General features: G+C 44.7%; 1 protein-coding gene across 1 annotated transcript; it reads left to right on the forward strand.

Moving 5' to 3' along the window:
- The first annotated feature begins 11,846 nt into the window (after nucleotides 1–11,846).
- Nucleotides 11,847–16,434, forward strand: LOC127300531 (FT-interacting protein 7). Its single transcript, XM_051330659.2, has 2 exons — nucleotides 11,847–12,035; nucleotides 13,782–16,434. Exon 2 carries the CDS (start codon nucleotides 13,814–13,816, stop codon nucleotides 16,136–16,138), a length of 2,325 nt encoding a protein of 774 aa, XP_051186619.1. The 5' UTR covers nucleotides 11,847–12,035; nucleotides 13,782–13,813; the 3' UTR covers nucleotides 16,139–16,434.
- Nucleotides 16,435–19,868: the final 3,434 nt, after the last annotated feature.

Raw genomic sequence — 19,868 nt, forward strand, 5'->3', positions numbered from 1 at the left:
GTGTTGTGCAGGTTCCACGTTGGCGCCGGAATCTCTGGTGTTGCGCCGCACTACATCCCGCCGCCATCAACCTTCAACGTGCTTCTTGGCTCCTACTGGTTCGATAAACCTTGGTTTCATACTGAGGGAAAACTTGCCGCTGTACGCATCACACCTTCCTCTTGGGGTTCCCAACGGACGCGTGTTGTACACGTATCAGTAGTCCACCCCTGGACTATGGGTCCATAGCAGTAGCTAGATGGTCGTCTTCTCCTCATTGTGCTATCATGTTAGATCTTGTGAGCTGCCTATCATGATCAAGATCATCTATTTGTAATGCTACATGTTGTGTTTGTTGGGATCCGATGAATATTGAATACCATGTCAAGTTGATTATCAATCTATCATATATGTTATTTATGTTCTTGCATGCTCTCCGTTGCTAGTAGAGGCTCTGGCCAAGTTGATACTTGTGACTCCAAGAGGGAGTATTTATGCTCGATAGTGGGTTCATGCCTCCATTAAATCTGGGACAGTGACAGAAAGTTCTAAGGTTGTGGATGTGCTGTTGCCACTAGGGATAAAACATCGATGCTTTGTCTAAGGATATTTGTGTTGATTACATTACGCACCATACTTAATGCAATTGTCTGTTGCTTGCAACTTAATACCGGAAGGGGTTCGGATGATAACCTGAAAGTGGACTTTTTAGGCATAGATGCATGCTGGATAGCGGTCTATGTACTTTGTCGTAATGCCCTGATTAAATCTCATAGTACTCATCATGATATATGTATGTGCATTGTTATGCCTTCTTTATTTGTCAATTGCCCAACTGTAATTTGTTCACCCAACATCTGTTTATCTTATGGGAGAGACACCGCTAGTGAACTGTGGACCCCGGTCATACTCTTTACATCTGAAATACAATCTACTGCAATTGTTCTTTACTGTTCTTCACAAACAAACATCATCATCCACACTATACATCTAATCCTTTGTTTACAGCAAGCTAGTGAGATTGACAACCTCACTGTTACGTACTTACGTTGGGGCAAAGTACTGTGATTGTGTTGTGCAGGTTCCACGTTGGCGCCGGAATCCCTGGTGTTGCGCCGCACTACACTCCGCCACCATCAACCTTCAACGTGCTTCTTGGCTCCTACTGGTTCGATAAACCTTGGTTTCTTTACGAGGAAAACTTACTGCTGTGCACATCACACCTTCCTCTTGGGGTTCCCAACGGACGTGTGTCTCACGCGCATCAAGATCTGTTTCGGCGCCGTTGCCGGGGAGATCAAGACACGCTGCAAGGGGAGTCTCCCACTTCCAATCTCTTTACTTTGTTTTTGTCTTGCTTTATTTTATTTACTACTTTGTTTGCTGCACTAAAACAAAACACAAAAAAATTAGTTGCTAGTTTTACTTTATTTACTGTATTGTTCTCCATATTAAAAACACAAAAAAATTAGTTACTCGCATTTACTTTATCTAGTTTGCTTATTTACTATTTCTAAAATGAATACTCCTGAAAACACTAAGTTGTGTGACTTCACAAACACTAATAATAATGATTTCTTATGCACACCTATTGCTCCACCTGCTACTACAGCAGAATTCTTTGAAATTAAACACCTTTCTTGAATCTTGTTATGAGAGAGCAATTTTCCGGTGTTAGTTCTGATGAATCTGCTTGCCCATCTTAATAATTTTGTTGAATTATGTGAAATGCAAAAGTATAAGGATGTAGATGGTGATATTATAAAATTGAAATTGTTTCCTTTCTCCTTAAGAGGAAGAGCTAAAGATTGGTTGCTATCTTTGCCTAAGAATAGTATTGATTCATGGACTAAATGTAAAGATGCTTTCATTGGTAGATATTATCCTCCTGCTAAAATTATATCTTTGAGAAGTAGCATAATGAATTTTAAGCAATTGGATAATGAACATGTTGCTCAAGCATGGGAGAGAATGAAATCTTTGGTAAAGAATTGCCCAACCCATGGACTGACTACTTGGATGATCATCCAAACCTTCTATGCAGGATTGAATTTTTCTTCGCGGAACCTATTGGATTCAGCTGCTGGAGGTACCTTTATGTCCATCACTTTGGGGGCGGCTACAAAGCTTCTTGATGATATGATGATAAATTACTCTGAATGGCACACTGAAAGGGCTCCACAAGGTAAGAAGGTAAATTCTGTTGAAGAAACCTCCTCCTTGAGTGATAAGATTGATGCTATTATGTCTATGCTTGTGAATGGTAGATCTAATGTTGATCCTAATAATGTTCCTTTAGCTTCATTGGTTGCCCAAGAAGAGCATGTTGATGTGAACTTCATTAAAAATAATAATTTCAACAACAATGCTTATAGGAATAATTCTGGTAACAACTATAGGCCATATCCCGCTGCTAATGGTAATGGTTATGGTAATTCTTATGGGAATTCTTACAACAATAATAGGAGTGTACCCCCTGGTCTTGAAGCCATGCTTAAAGAATTTATTAGTACACAAACTGCTTTTAACAAATCTGTTGAGGAAAAGCTTGATAAAATTAATATTCTTGCTTCTAAGGTTGATAAACTTGCTTCTGATGTTGATCTTTTAAAATTGAAAGTTATGCCTAATAAGGATAATGAAAATAAGATTGTTACTACAGCAAATGCCATCCAAGTTAGAATTAATGAGAATATAAGATTGATGGCTGAATTGCATGCTAGGTGGGAAAGAGAAGAAAATGAAAAACTTGCTAAAGAGAATAATGTAGCTAAAGTTTGGACTATTACCACCACTAGTAATGATAATGATTCACATGTTGCTAAACCTCCTACTATCAATGGTAAAATAATTGGTGTTGGCAATGTTTCTACTCCTAGTGCAAAGCATGCAAAATTGCCTGAAACTGTTGAAACTGCTTGTGATAAAACTGCTGAAATTTTTCAAAACGTTGGGGACAATGATTCCATTGTTGTAGGTCACATCTCTGAAGTTATAAAGTTCTTACAAAAACTTGCTAAAAGTCCCAATGCTAGTGCTATAAATTTGGCCTTTACAAAACATATTACAAATGCTCTCATAAAAGCTAGAGAAGATAAACTAAAACTTGAAACTTCTATTCCTAGGAAGTTAGAAGATGGTTGGGAGCCCATCATTAAGATGAGGGTCAATGATTTTGATTGTAATGCTTTATGTGATCTTGGTGCAAGTATTTCCGTTATGCCTAAGAAAATCTATGATATGCTTGACTTGCCACCATTGAAAAATTGTTATTTGGATGTTAATCTTGCTGATAATGCTATAAAGAAACCTTTGGGGAGGATTGATAATGTTCGCATTATGGTTAACAATAACCTTGTCCCCGTTGATTTTGTTGTCTTGGATATTGAATGCAATGCATCTTGTCCCATTATATTGGGAAGACCTTTTCTTCGAACTGTTGGTGCCACCATTGATATGAAGGAAGGTAATATTAAATATCAATTTCCTCTCAAGAAAGGTATGGAACACTTCCCTAGAAAGAGAATGAAGTTACCTTATGATTCTATTATTAGAACAAATTATGATGTCGATGCTTCGTCTCTTGACAATACTTGATTCACACTTTCTGCGCCTAGCTGAAAGGCGTTAAAGAAAAGCGCTTATGGGAGACAACCCATTATTTTACTTCTGCACTTTGTTTTATATTTGAGTCTTGGAAGTTGTTACTACTGTAGCAACCTCTCCTTATCTTTATTTTATTGCATTGTTGTGCCAAGTAAAGTCTTCGATATAAAGTCAATACTAGATTTGTATTACTGCGCAGAAACAGATTTCTTGCTGTCACGAATTTGGGCAGGGTTCTCTGTAGGTAACTCAGAAAAATCTGCCAATTTACGTGCGTGATCCTCAGATATGTACGCAACTTTCATTCAATTTGGGCATTTTCATCTGAGCAAGTCTGGTGCCTCTAAAAAATCTATCTTTACGGACTGTTCTGTTTTGACAGATTCTACCTTTTATTTCGCATTGCCTATTTTGCTATGTTAGATGGATTTCTTTGTTCCATTAACTTTCAGTAGCTTTGTGCAATGTCCAGAAGTGTTAAAGAATGATTATGTCACCTCTGAATATATGAATTATGCACTGACCCTCTAATGAGTTTGTTTTAAGTTTGGTGTGGAGGAAGTTTTCAAGGGTCAAGAGAGGAGGATGATACAATATGATCAAGAAGAGTGAAGAGTTTAAGCTTGGGGATGCCCCCGTGGTTCATCCCTGCATATTTTAAGAAGACCCAAGCGTCTAAGCTTGGGGATGCCCAAGGCATCCCTTCTTCATCGACAACTTATCAGGTCACCTCTAGTGAAACTATATTTTTATTCCGTCACATCTTATGTGCTTTGCTTGGAGCGTCTGTTTGTTTTTGTTTTTGTTTTGTTTGAATAAGATCGGATCCTAGCATTCTTTGTTTGGGAGAGAGACACGCTCCGCTGTTTCGTATGAACACATGTGTTCTTAGCTTGATCTTTAATGTTCATTGCGAAAGTGGACTATTTCATTCATTGTTATATGGTTGGAAACGGAAAATGCCGCATGTGGTAAATGGTATAATGTCTTGAATAATGTGATACTTGGCAACAGTTGTGCTCATATAGATCATGTTTAAGCTCTTGCGTCATGTACCTTGTACCTATTAATGAATAACTACATAGAGCTTGTTAAAATTTGGTTTGCATGATTGATCTCTAGAGTCTAGATATTTTCTAGTTAAGGTGTTTGAACAACAAGGAGACAATGTAAAGTCTTATAATAGTTACGATATGTTCATATGTGAGCTTTGCTGCACCTTTTATACTTGAGTTTGCTTCAAACAACCTTGCTAGCCTAGCCTTGTATTGAGAGGAATTCTTCTCGTGCATCCAAATCCTTGAGCCAAATACTATGCCATTTGTGTCCACCATACCTACTTACCACATGGTATTTCCCCGCCATTCCAAAGTACATTACTTGAGTGCTATCTTTAAATTTCTATTCTTTGCCTTTACAATATATAGCTCATGGGACAAATAGCCTTAAAAACTATTGTGGTGAAGAATATGTACTTATGTGTCTTATTTCTTAATAAGTTGCTTGTTGAGCGGTAACCATGTTTCTGGGGACGCTATCAACTTTTACCTTTGTTGAATATCATGTGAGTTGCTATGCATGTTCGTCTTGTCTGAAGTAAGGGCAATTTTCATGATCAAATGGTTTGAGTATGCATACTGTTAGAGAAGAACATTGGGCCGCTAACTAAAGCCATGAATCATGGTGGAAGTTTCAGTTTGGATGCAAAAACCTCAATCTCTTATGAGAATATTAACTGTTGTTGAATGCTTATGCATTAAAGAGGAGTCCATTATCTGTTGTCTATGTTGTCCCGGTATGGATGCCTAAGTTGAGAATAATCAAAACCGAGAAATCCAATGCGAGCTTTCTCCTTAGACCTCTGTACAGGCGGCATAGAGGTACCCCTTTGTGACACTTGGTTGAAACATATGCTATGCAATGATAATCCGTGTTAATCCAAGCTAATTAGGACAAGGTGTGAGCACTATTGGTATACTATGCATGAGGCTTGCAACTTATAGGATATCTTATACATAACACATATGCTTTATTACTACCGTTGACAAAATTGTTTCTTGTTTTCAAAATGAAAAGCTCTAGCACAAAAAAAATAGTAATCCATGCGTCCCTCTACGAAGGGCCATTCTTCTACTTTATGTTGAGTCAGTTTACCTACTTCTTTCTATCTTAGAAGCAAACACTTGTATCAACTGTGTGCATTGATTCTTACATGTTTACCTATTGGACCTGTTATATTACTTTGTGTTGACAATTATCCATGAGATAAATATGTTGAAGTTGAAAGCAACCGCTGAAACTTATATCTTCCTTTGTGTTGCTTCAATGCCTTTACTTTGAATTTATTACTTTATGAGTAACTCTTATGCAAGTCTTATTGATGCTTGTCTTGAAAGTATTATTCATGAAAAGTCTTTGCTATATGATTCATTTGTTTACTCATTATCTTCATCATTGCTTCGAATCGCTGCATTCATCTCATATGCTTTACAATAGTATTGATCAAGATTACGATAGCATGTCACTTCAGAAATTATCCTTGTTATCGTTTACCTACTCGAGGGCGAGTAGGAACTAAGCTTGGGGATGCTTGATACGTCCCAAACGTATCTATAATTTCTTATGTTCCATGCTACTTTTATGATGATACTCACATGTTTTATACACATTATATGTCATTATTATGCATTTTCCGGCACTAACCTATTGACGAGATGCCGAAGAGCCAGTTGCTATTTTCTGCTGTTTTTGGTTTCAGAAATCCTAGTAAGGAAATATTCTCGGAATTGGACGAAATCAACGCCCAGGGTCCTATTTTTCCACGAAGCTTCCAGAAGTCCGAAGAGGAAACGAAGTGGGCCACGAGGTGGCCGCACACTAGGGCGGCGCGGCCCAAGCCCTGGCCGCGCCGGCCTGTTGTGTGGGGCCCTCGTGACGCCCCCTGACCTACCCTTTCGCCTACATATAGTCTTCGTCGTGAAACCCCCAATACAGAGAGCCACGATACGGAAAACCTTCCAGAGACGCAGCCACCGCCAATCCCATCTCGGGGGATTCAGGAGATCGCCTCCGGCACCCTGCCGGAGAGGGGAATCATCTCCCGGAGGTCTCTTCATGTCCTCTTCTTTCTCCTGGCGCCTCCTCTCATCCCTCTTGTCCGTGGACACCTCTCTGTGAGCATGCATCTCCTTCAAAGTGCCAACCAATTGCATGGCCGAAGCATCACGCTTCATGTCGGCTTTGGTTGACTTGTGGCCTCGTGGACGACTTGCACGAGAACCGGAGCTACCGCAAGGCTGCCCACCATCAAGGTCAATGACCGTGGCATCTTTGGCGGTCTTGCTTCCAGTCAAGGTCGCCATGTACCCCTCGTACCCCTCCTGGAACCTGGGGGTGCCATGGAGTTCCTTCCAACAATGAGGGAATGCAAAGGTCTTTTGTTCATTGTTACTTTTGTAGAAATCCAAAGCTTGCCACACCTACAGCAAAGCGAGACAACAATGACAAACATATGTGCAAACATCGAATGAACAAGTTGAGGTTAAAAATCATACCAAGTCCTTCATGCCCATGATGCTAACGGGCATCCGCTTCGAGTGATCATACGCCGCCTGGAACTTGTGCATCCCGTTTGAATTGCTCCCCACCTCTTTTGGAGGGATATCTCGCTGCGGTTGCTCTCAAATGCCTCCTGTCCGTATTTGCGATGTTCATGGAAGTATTCATATATCCGGCGCCAGAACGCGGTCCACTTCTGCTCGGCACCTGTCAATGCATCTTGCCCAATGGTCAACCATCCATCGACGAGCATATTGTCCTCCTGCACCGTGTAGTTTCTGGTTCTTTTGCTAACCCGGCGACCTCGAGCTTGTGCAGCGGCGACTTGTGTGAGCTCCTCAGCGAACAACGGCTCCTCCTCGATGTTCATGCTATCGGGATGGCCAGTGGTGTCCTCCTGTGTTTCAATGGGAGGTGGCTGGGGAGCTTGCTCGGTCGAAGGAAATGGCACGGTGGTCAGCATTGTTGGCGGGTAAGACGGAGGGGCCTGCGCGGTGGACGGTGCCTGCATCGATGATGGCGCGCGCTGATACGTCCCAAACGTATCTATAATTTCTTATGTTCCATGCTACTTTTATGATGATACTCACATGTTTTATACACATTATATGTCATTATTATGCATTTTCCGGCACTAACCTATTGACGAGATGCCGAAGAGCCGATTGCTATTTTCTCATTGTTTTTGGTTTCAGAAATCCTAGTAAGGAAATATTCTCGGAATTGGACGAAATCAATGCCCAGGGTCCTATTTTTCCACGAAGCTTCCAGAAGTCCGAAGAGGAAACGAAGTGGGGCCACGAGGTGGCCACACACTAGGGCGGCGCGGCCCAAGCCCTGGCCGCGCCGGCCTGTTGTGTGGGGCCCTCGTGACGCCCCCTGACCTACCCTTTCGCCTACATATAGTCCTCGTCGTGAAACCCCCAGTACAGAGAGCCACGATACGGAAAACCTTCCAGAGACGCAGCCGCCGCCAATCCCATCTCGGGGGATTCAGGAGATCGCCTCCGGCACCCTGCCGGAGAGGGGAATCATCTCCCGGAGGTCTCTTCATCGCCATGATCGCCTCCGGATCGATGTGTGAGTAGTCCACCCCTGGACTATGGGTCCATAGCAGTAGCTAGATGGTCGTCTTCTCCTCATTGTGCTATCATGTTAGATCTTGTGAGCTGCCTATCATGATCAAGATCATCTATTTGTAATGCTACATGTTGTGTTTGTTGGGATCCGATGAATATTGAATACTATGTCAAGTTGATTATCAATCTATCATATATGTTATTTATGTTCTTGCATGCTCTCCGTTGCTAGTAGAGGCTCTGGCCAAGTTGATACTTGTGACTCCAAGAGGGAGTATTTATGCTCGATAGTGGGTTCATGCCTCCATTAAATCTGGGACGATGTGAGAAAGTTCTAAGGTTGTGGATGTGCTGTTGCCACTAGGGATAAAACATCGATGCTTTGTCTAAGGATATTTGTGTTGATTACATTACGCACCATACTTAATGCAATTGTCTGTTGCTTGCAACTTAATACCGGAAGGGTTCGGATGATAACCTGAAAGTGGACTTTTTAGGCATAGATGCATGCTGGATAGCGGTCTATGTACTTTGTCGTAATGCCCTGATTAAATCTCATAGTACTCATCATGATATATGTATGTGCATTGTTATGCCTTCTTTATTTGTCAATTGCCCAACTGTAATTTGTTCACCCAACATCTGTTTATCTTATGGGAGAGACACCGCTAGTGAACTGTGGACCCCGGTCCTATTCTTTACATCTGAAATACAATCTACTGCAGTTGTTCTTTACTGTTCTTCGCAAACAAACATCATCATCCACACTATACATCTAATCCTTTGTTTACAGCAAGCCGGTGAGATTGACAACCTCACTGTTACGTTGGGGCAAAGTACTGTGATTGTGTTGTGCAGGTTCCACGTTGGCGCCGGAATCCCTGGTGTTGCGCCGCACTACACTCCGCCACCATCAACCTTCAACGTGCTTCTTGGCTCCTACTGGTTCGATAAACCTTGGTTTCTTTCTGAGGGAAAACTTACTGCTGTGCACATCACACCTTCCTCTTGGGGTTCCCAACGGACGTGTGTCTCACGCGCATCACGCGCTTGGCCGGCAAATCGTCGAGCAGGTTGCGCACCGGTCATCGCTGCTGCTCCCAGGTGCTTGGGGGCTTTGGAGTTCGCCGGCGCACGGTTGAGGTCAATGGACGAAGGCGATGACCCTGTCATGGACTCGCCCACCTACGGTGACCCATCCCGTGACGGGTACGCGTACCGCCCCGACTGCACCCCCATTTCCTGCGCGCCGGGCGTGTACCCAAACGGGGCAGTCGGCGGGGCTGTTGACCTTGGAGGAAGTGGTCGGGTCACGGACGAGGCCGAGCTCCCTCCCGAGGCCGTGCCGGCGCCCGGGATGATCATGTGCTGAGCGAGCGTTGCGTGGCCGTAAAAGAGCATGACATCCTCTTGCATGAAATTCGCCTTCGCCTGAGTTTGGAGTTGGAGGAGCTGCTCCGCCGCCCGCTGCCGCTCCTCCGCGGTAGCGACATCCTTCTTCCTTTGCTCGAGCGCCCTGCGCCGGTCGCCCCGCTTCTTGCTCTCGATCGCCCTCTGCTCCGCGGTGATCTCGGGCTTCGCCTTCTTCGCCGCCGGCCCGGGCTCCACGACCACCGGAGCGGCAACGGCCGCGAGGTGGGCCTCGTCTCCGATGGTGGCGGTGGCGACGGCGGGAGCTTCGTCGGCCATCTCTATGTTTTGAGAGTGGAGTGAAGTGGGTGTGTTTTGGGAGGCAGACAGGCGGGCCAGGGGCGGACAAGGGGAGGACGCGAGCGGCCAACGATCGCGTCCGCGGCCACGCAAACTCGGCCCAGATTTGGACCGGTTTTGGGTCGTCCCGGACGCCGCGGCCATCCGTTTTTGGGATGGATCCACATGCTGGACCACGTTTTTGTCTGATTGGACCCATACGAACGCGCGGACGCGGGATGGGTCGCCGCGTTGGTTGGAGATGTCCTTAGAGCATCTCCAGTCGCGTCCCCCAAACCGTCCCCCAAAGCGATTTGGGGCGCGCCGGACAAAAAAACGTTCCCAGCCGCGCGCCCCAAAGGCCTTTTTTGTCCGGCGCGGCCCGATACGGTGTCCGGCGTCCCGAGCCCGTCCCCGTCCCACAGGGGACGCACCGGGCACGCCGGACACAACGAAATGAGAGGCGAGGAGGCGCGGGCCCGACCCGTCAGCGGCTCGGACGCTCAACCGCCACATACGTAGCGACGGTGCAGTTGCCAGGAAGCGGAACCGTCGCATTGGCAACCGCGTCGACGACGCGCCAACCCCGCCGGAATGGAGCGCCGACTCCTCGGAAGAGCAACCGCTGCTCTCTTCGACTTCTGCGCCGCCGTTCATCCGCGCTCAATAAGACCCGTACGTACGCCGTACGTACGCCACCATTCATCCAAGCCACCATCCGACACCTCCAGCGATGATCAGCTACATCTCCCGGCTCCGTCCGAGCACCTCCGGCGAGGAAAGCCTGCTGGCTGGCGCCATTGGTGGGAGAGAGCCAGGACGCCGAGCAGCGGCGACGATTCCCCGCCGCCAGTTGACAGCGAGGAGGAATGGCTGGGCTGGGAGGAGGACGCGGAGGAAGAAGAGAGCGAGGACGCGGCGGCGGCGGTGGCCCGTGCGAAGGCGAAGGCGGCCAAGGCCAAGGCGGCCAAGACCAAGGCCAAGGCGCAGCCGACGAGCACCGCCAACGACGAGGAGGACTCCGACGCGTCGGGCGCCGACACCGCCTCTTCGGAAGAGGTGACGAGCAGGAAGCGCCACCGCGATGACGACGACGAGGCGGGGCCATCAGCGAAGAAGAAGAAGTAGATAGTTTATATGTATTTAATTATATTTTTCCGAAGTTTTATATATAATTTGTTTATGTTCAACCGATTTGAATATTAGTAAATAGTTTTTTTCTAGCCAAAAAAAGTACTTTTAATGTTTGGGGGTGCGTTTGGGGAACGCGGCTGGGGAGCGACGTCCCCCAAACGCGGCACGAACAAAACACGTCCCCCAAACGCTCGATCCGGCGCGCTTTGGGGGACGGTTTGGGCAACGCGGCTGGAGATGCTCTTACTCATCCATACTCTACATGCTGGGGATAGATGCACTATCCTTCGTCGCCAAGACAAGTCTAGGCCCCACGTGCCTGTGTGTACGGTCTGGTCTTGGGTCCTCCTGGTACTGGCCATCACCAGAGGATGCAGGAGCTGCATCTGCATGTGGACGCTAGCACTAGGTCTCCAGACCCATGGACCATGGACCATGGACCATGGACCAAGGCGCAGCGCAACTACGACCGCCGCACCGGCGCTGTCGCGCAGCACCCATCCGTTACCCCGACCATTGCCTACCTCAGCGCTCCTCGCCGATTTCAGACAAACACAAGGGGCTAGGGGCGAAAAACCCCTGCATGATCATGCCCAGTCTGCCATGCCCTACCGCGTTCCAACGTTCTCCAGAGAGACCTCGCACGAACTGATCAAAAAGAGAACCTACCACAAAGATCCTGCCCGGGCCCACCACCACCACGCAGTTCACAGCTTGTCCATCCCGCGGTCCCCACTAGCCAGTGTCACCTGCTGGCTGCCGTTTCGGCTCGTTCCGGCCGCGCAGGAAAAGGAGCCTTTTTTTTCAATCAATCGCCCACCTTTTCCTTCCTTCCCTCTCGCCACTTCTGCCCTCTTCGGTTTCGCCTGGCCTCCTCCCCCTCCTCCGCATTCCTGCTCCTCCTCCTGCCAATGGCCGCCGCCCGGGGGTCGTCGTAGGTAGGAGCTTCTCCCGGCCGCCCCTCCGCCCGCCCGCCAGCGGGGCGCTCAGGTTCGTGTAACTCCCCGGCCAGGCCGCCTCCACCCTCCTCCCCTTATTTCCTCGCCGTTTTGGTGGTTATTCGAGCCCTTTTTTTTTTTGTTTCCGCCGTAATTAATCCTCCAATAGCGCCCGCATTCCGGTTCGTCCACGTCTACGATTCCCTGCGCGCGGCGGGGCAAAAAAAATCACGCTTTTTTAAATCTTTGCCCGTACGGAGGGGTGGGGTTTTACGGGGATTTGGGGGTTTACGGGTCTTTTTTTAATGGTTTAGTATCTATCTAGGGGTTTCGATGGGGACGACGGCGATGCGCGCTCGTTCGTTCGCTCGAGTTCGGGGGGATACGGGGAGGAGCTGGCTGATCCTGATGGCTGCGTCGATTCCGTCCTAGGGTTTCGTTGCCTGATTGATTGATTGGTGTGGTCTGTTCTTGCTTGCCTGGTCGGTCGGTCGGTTGCTTTTAGGGGGAAAGTTCGAAATTGCCAAGATTTGGTCTCGGGGGAGGGCATTTCCGGAGTTTACTCGCGGCCGCAGGTAGGTAGGTTGCCAGGAAACAGTAAATGCTGGATTTTTTTTTACCGGAAATACCAAATGCTGTACAGTACAAGATTTGAGATGAGGAACAGTAGATTTCGCAGTTGTACTAGCTTATTACTGGGTTTGATTATACACTTCTCTACATAATTTTGTTACTACAGTCGTAGCAGTAAACGAGTCTGCTTTTCATCAGTAGGGACGACTCTGTTATTGAGTGATCACTGTCATTGTTCAGTGAGTAGAGTACCCAAATAGGAAAACCTGATTGATGTCCCAGGGAAGGGGTTGGTGAATATGGTGTTTTCCTGCTCATCTTTCTTTGGCAAGGATGCTGATAGCTAAAATTGATCGCCATGCTTTTCTTATTTGGCAATGCCGGTAGCCTTTACCTGCTACACATGTACATTCCTGGATATACAAATCTAAGGCAGACAAGTTTTGGATATCCCTAACATAGCAGGCCACGTTCACCATTTGGCACACATTGAATGGGTCATGCTTTCGCTAGGGCTTCCTTGCGCTGTTTCTATCTACTGACCTGTCACAGTCGCCTTTCTATCGTCAAATGTAACACTAGGCAAACTTTGAAAATGCATTTTCTTGCTTATGGAAACGAAATGGGTCAGTTGAAGTAAGTTTTCTCCCTTGGTACTTTTCTTAAAAAACTTTAAATATTGCTAGTTCCTGGTCGGAAACTTGAAATATTGTTTCTACTAAGGGCAGCATGTTAGGTAGTGCTTTGTGAACAGACCGGTCTATTTTTTTTTCTTGAAGGAATCAACTTTCTTACCTTCGCTACGGAGTTGTTGTAATTATGCCAGCCAAAGTTAAGTTCTTCAGTGTGCAAGGGGAGTCGAACAAGAAAGTGTTTGACTGAATCGAGCTCTATCCTTAAGAATGCATTATTCAGCTTATTTTGTTCTGAAAATGTCTCGTTCGAACTTAAGTTAAATGCTTCGTTGCAAGTACCTATTATTCTAATGCTGGTAGAATATGCAACTTGTCCTAAGGTATTTTAAGTACAACCAAAATACAGTTTAGGATCTCGGGGGGGAATGATTAATCAAATCAAATAATTGTGAGCTGTCGTTAAAGCATTGCTAACCCATGATTTATGATATTTTATTTGCTGACCTATGATTTATGATATTTTATTACCAATCCTATTTGTTTGTTATAATGGGTCACCTGATAATACCCTGTCATGTACCGTCTTGTAGGCACTAGTTCGTCCCTTCTGTAAACTGGCAAGATGCAGCCGCAGCGCCCACAGCCCGAGGACTACTCCTTGAAAGAGACAACGCCTCACCTTGGGGGTTTTATGGCAGCAGGTGACAAGCGAACTAGCACATATGACCTTGTGGAGCAGATGCAGTATCTCTATGTGCGTGTTGTCAAAGCCAAAGATCTCTCTGCCAAAGATGCGACTGGGAGCTGTGACCCATATGTGGAGATCAAGCTTGGTAATTACAAGGGAACCACCCGTTACTTCGAGAAGAATGCTAACCCAGAGTGGAATCAGGTCTTTGCCTTTCCCAAGGAACGCATCCAATCCTCCTATGTCGAGGTCGTTGTCAAAGACAAGGACTTTGGTAAGGATGATTTCATTGGGCGAGTTGTGTTTGACCTCAATGAAGTTCCAAAGAGAGTTCCGCCTGACAGCCCGTTGGCACCAGAGTGGTACCGTCTTGAGGGTCGCAAGGAGGGAAAGGTAGGGGAGCTCATGTTGGCTGTCTGGATGGGTTCACAAGCAGATGAAGCTTTTCCAGAAGCATGGCATTCTGATGCTGCAACTGTCCCTAGTGATGGTCTTGCCAGCATAAGGTCTAAGGTGTATTTAACTCCTAAACTTTGGTATCTCAGGGTAAATGTTATTGAGGCACAAGACCTGATACCAAGTGACAAGAACCGACATCCTGAAGTTTATGTGAAAGCTACACTAGGGAATCAGGTCTTGAGGACAAGGATATGGGCAAACAAGAATGCTAATCCCATGTGGAATGAGGATTTGATGTTTGTGGCAGCTGAACCATTTGAGGACCACTTGACTCTGAGCGTTGAGGACCGGATTGCACAGAACAAGGATGAGGTATTAGGAAAAGCAATTATTCCACTGCAGAATGTAGACAGGCGGCTTGACCACAGGCCAGTACACAGCCGATGGTGTAATCTTGAGAAGCATGTGTCTGGAGATGGGGAACAGAAGAAAAAAGATGCCAAGTTCTCTAGTCGTATTCATGTCAGGATTTCTCTGGATGGTGGGTATCATGTTCTGGACGAGTCAACGCATTACAGTAGTGATCTGAGGGCCACTGCAAAACAGTTGTGGAAGCCTAGGGTTGGGGTTCTTGAGCTAGGAATCTTGAATGCTCAGGGTTTACTGCCAATGAAGACAAAGGATGGGCGTGGCACCACGGATTCTTATTGTGTTGCAAAGTATGGGCACAAATGGGTTAGAACAAGGACTATCATTGACAGTTTCAACCCAAAATGGAATGAGCAATACACTTGGGATGTGTATGATCCATGCACTGTTATAACAATTGGTGTGTTCGATAACTGTCACTTGCAAGGAGAGAAGGCAAAGGGTAACAATGATGGTAGAATTGGCAAGGTAAGGATCCGTCTGTCTACTCTTGAGGCTGGTAGGGTCTACACCCACTCTTACCCTCTTATCATTTTGCTTCCTACGGGGGTGAAGAAGATGGGTGAAGTGCAGCTTGCTGTGCGGTTCACATGCTCCTCGCTAGTAAACATGATACAGATGTACTCTCAGCCGCTGCTGCCAAAGATGCACTATATTTACCCTCTGTCTGTCACACAGCTTGACAATCTGAGGCTCCAGGCTACTCAGATGGTCTCGATGAGATTAAGCCGTGCCGAGCCACCTCTCAGGAAGGAAGTTGTTGAGTACATGTTGGATGTGGATTCTCACATGTGGAGCATGAGGAAGAGCAAGGCAAACTTCTTCAGGATTATGAAACTATTGGCTCCCTTGGTTGGTGCTGCTAAGTGGTTTGGTCAGATTTGCGAATGGAAGAACCCACTGACAACTGTGCTCATTCATGTCCTCTTCATCATCTTGGTGCTGTATCCAGAGCTGATCCTTCCAACAATATTCCTTTACCTGTTCTTGATAGGGATCTGGTACTACCGGTGGAGGCCGAGGCAGCCACCTCACATGGACACCCGTCTTTCACATGCAGAAACTTCCCACCCTGATGAGCTTGATGAGGAGTTCGATACTTTCCCTACATCTCGTTCACAGGATCTTGTCAGGATGAGGTATGATCGGCTGAGGAGCATTGCTGGCAGGGTGCAGACACTTGTTGGTGACCTGGCAACACAAGGTGAGAGACTGCAGTCCCTGCTGAGCTGGCGCGATCCAAGGGCTACTGCCATCTTTGTGACCTTCTGCTTGATCGCCGCTGTCGTGCTGTACCTGACGCCGTTCCGCATAGTCGCGTTCTTTGCTGGGCTGTATTTGCTGAGGCATCCTAGGTTCCGCCACAGGCTTCCATCTGTTCCCCTCAACTTCTTCAGGAGGTTGCCGGCGAGAACTGACAGCATGCTGTGAGATCATGAAGTGCAGACGGATCAGAGTTTTGCTACTGCATTGGTGCCAACAATTCATTGATGGAACTGGCTCTGAGCTGCTGTATGCTGCAAACCTGAAACCTGCAGACAATTTTTTGCGCAATTGAATCTTTATTGTTTGTTAATTTTACTTTTGATCTCTTCTAGAGTTGGCACCAGATTGACCTATTATCTAGCATGATCTGCTACTGCCTGTTTGTTGTTTTGACCTAGATATTCCCTGACCTATTAGTCCTGCTGTCATGATTGACTTTTAGCTGTTATGTGTTTGTATTTTGTCACCTGCGTCTGTACCTTGATTCCCTGCCCCTTAATGTCCGATCGAGTATTGACTTGATTCTCCTAGAAGATGTTCTGCACATCTGTGGTGCGTCCTTTCAACAAATCAGTGGTTGATCGGTTCTTGGAAGCATTGACTTGCTTTCAGACAAACAAAGGTGCAGGACTAAGTTTTAACCATTGACAACTGCTCTCATGTTTTTGTTGTTGTTTTTGTGCATGTAGCTGTACTTTAATAAAGTAGCGTCAAGATCAGGATTATGTGTAGAAGCAACCAATTAATGACATTGACACATACTCCATTTATCTAACAGATAAACAGACACGGGGACGAGAGCGGTGCCCATAGTTATGTGATCGGCTAGGAGTCGGCAAAGAAGATATGAAGATGCACCAGGGATTGAAAACAGGCTAAAATCTCCGCCAACTCCGTTTATCTTTTGACCAAGAAGATTATAGTGGTTGGGTAAATACTGCTCATTTACATCGGATCTTGAGAAATGAGCGGTTTGTGCCAACTGCGGACTGGCAAATGAGACTTGGCGTGTTGAACATTGGAAATAGGTTGAATTCTCGCCCTACTTATTAGTTGTAAGATTTTGAGCAATTTTATTCTTATCATCCATGTTTTCTTTTTGTCACGACTCCATATTCAATTTTATATTATTTTTTAACATTGCCGCCAACGCTCTGAACCATTTGACCATTATAAGTTAGAGATTTATTCGAAAAAAATGAATTATTTGCTCCCTGCTTTACACATTTATGGAGGATCTTGGGAGAGGTACAGTGTCCAGATCGGCAAAGGAAATGAAGATGCAGTTGAAGATCAGAAACGGGTTAATATATTCTCCCCACTTGTTGGTTGAAATATTGTGAGCAATTTCATTTGTGTAATTAACTATTTCCTCTTTACTTTTCCATTCATGATTCAGGTTTAGTCCTTATTTTCCATTGTTGTTTAACTTCATTAGTTGAATGACGGTTGTAAGTCTAGCTAGTATTATTAAATAGAAAATAAGTATGACTGTTGAAAACATATTGATCATGGAAGAGCAGTTTTTGCCAAATATGCGATTGGAATGAGATTGATGAAGATGTGTAGAGCATCAAGACTGCGTACACCGTTATCTTGTGACAATAACATGAGAATCATCACAATAAGTGGAGATGCAATCCACCTAAACACCCTGCAAACACAAAAAGAGAAGGAACAAACCAAAAAGTGAAAGTAGTTTATGCAAACCTCAAGAGTAATGTGAGGAAGCTGAATAACATGATGAATACACGATACTTTCATCAACGACAAAGATTGAGTCCCCTAGGCCCAAAGACGCTTTGCAACACCTCGATGACGAAGATGGATTTATTTTCTTGGGCCGAAAGGCACTTTTCGCCACCTTAGCCACCGTTCATGAGTGAGTGGGTGAGAAAGAGTGAGTGGGAATTCAAAAAGTACTATGTATTATGGATTTTCCAATTTTCAGTCGATGTAGGTTGCTTCTACACTTGGCTTTACTTGGTAAACCTTTGGAAGATGTGAAACTGTTACTTGATACTTAGCTTTACTTGGTTCATTTTCTCGGAGAGGGATTTGGAGTTTTACTCTTGCAGTGCATTGGGAGTTATGTCTCAAAATAATTAACTTGGAATTTCTGCCGAAGAGAACGTGCTGCATAAATAGTTAAACGAGTTTTGAACATAAAGTTAAAGCCAGAATTACATTCCTTCTTAATTGTTGCAACAACTCCTTGTGGAACGGATGGGCCTGTTACCTAGTGATAAGAGTCGGGTGGGCTTTATCCCTAGGATTTACAAGGGTGCTTTTTTTTTTTGGAATAGTCAATTGTTTTATAGGACATCACTAATATTGAAAACTGTACGGTTGTGAAGGCTTAATCATGGAATTAGACGGCAGCTGAAAAAATGGCTTAAGCCCAAATCAGGTGTGGCAAAACAATGTTCCAATTATTAATACACAGAGAGCCTCTTTGTCTTAGTGATTTAACTGCCTCTTGATCAATTTAATTTATTTGTACATAAATTATTCGTCTAGAACAAAAAATGGTATATTATCTCATCGGTTAATCTTACAAACAAGTTCATACCGATCTAAAAGGTGTTCACCGATGTTATAATTTGTTTATATGATGCAAAAAAACTGTAGTGTTTGTTTATAGAGTAAAAAATATAAAGAATCTCTCGCTTATCTCGACAATCAAGAAAATGAAACAAGTAGAGCTAAGTGTTAAATATCAGCTTCACATCCTCCAAAGATTTTCCAAGTAAAGCTAAGTGTAGAAGTAATCCGTATCGATTGAAAATTAGAAGATCCATAATACATAATATTTGTCAAATTCCCACCCGCTCTTTCTTAGCCAGTCGTGAACGGTGGCGAAGATGGCGCACAACGCTTTTCGGCCAAAGGAGACAACTCCATCTTCGTCACCAAGGTGTCGCCAAGCGGCCTTGCACCTAGGGGACTCCATCTTTGTCGCTGATGATTGTATAATGTACTCATCATGTTTTTTCAGTTTCATCACATTACTTTTGAGGTTTGTATAAACTATTTTTACTTTTTAGTTTGTTTTTTTCTTTGTGTGTTTGGAGTTTTTTAGGTGAATTGCATCTCCACTAGACTTGTCGTGATGATCTTGTCCATGTTATTGGTCACAAGATAACAGTGTACGCGGTCTCGATTCTCTACAAATCCGCTTTTTCATCGATCTGCATTTCAATCGCATATTTGGTGAAAATCCCCCTTCCATGGTCAATATGTCCTCAACAGGGATATTTATTTCCTATTTAATAATACTAGCTAGACTTAAAACCATCAGTGTAAGAGTCAATTAATGGAATTAGATGACAATGAAGAATAGGAAATAAATCTGAATCATGTATGGAAAAAGTTAAAAGGAAATGGTTGATTACACGAATGAAATTGATCTCAGTCTTTCAACCAATAAACTGGGGAGAATATATTAATCTGTTTCTGAACTTTGACTGTATCTTCATTTCCTTTGCTAATTGCTAGCTGGGGCACTCTTCCTCTCCCAAGATCCTCTATATATGTGTATGGCAGGGAGTAAGTAATTGAATTCTTGTAGAATAAATCCCACAGACTTGTAATGTTCAAATGGTTCAAGAGTGTTAGCCAACTAAAGGAATTAGGTGGTAATGTGAAAAATAATATAAAATTTAATACGAGTCGTGAAAAGAGGATGATAAAAATAAATTGCTCAAAATCTTACTATTAATAAGTAGGGCGAGATTTCAACCTATTTTGATGTTCAACGCGGCCCGTCTCCTTTGCCAGTCCCTAGTTATCATGAACCACTCATTTCTCAAGATCCTCTATAAATGCATATATAGATGAGAGAATCGTTAAATTATTGTTTCTCGCTAAGTTTTACATGCTTGTAGCAGTCAAG

Source organism: Lolium perenne, chromosome 5, assembly GCF_019359855.2.
Source record: "Lolium perenne isolate Kyuss_39 chromosome 5, Kyuss_2.0, whole genome shotgun sequence".
NCBI lineage: Eukaryota > Viridiplantae > Streptophyta > Magnoliopsida > Poales > Poaceae > Lolium > Lolium perenne.

Excerpts from the sequence above, each read along its gene's own strand:
- LOC127300531 (XM_051330659.2), top strand. The coding sequence starts at position 13,814 with ATGCAGCCGCAGCGCCCACAGCCCGAGGACTACTCCTTGAAAGAGACA.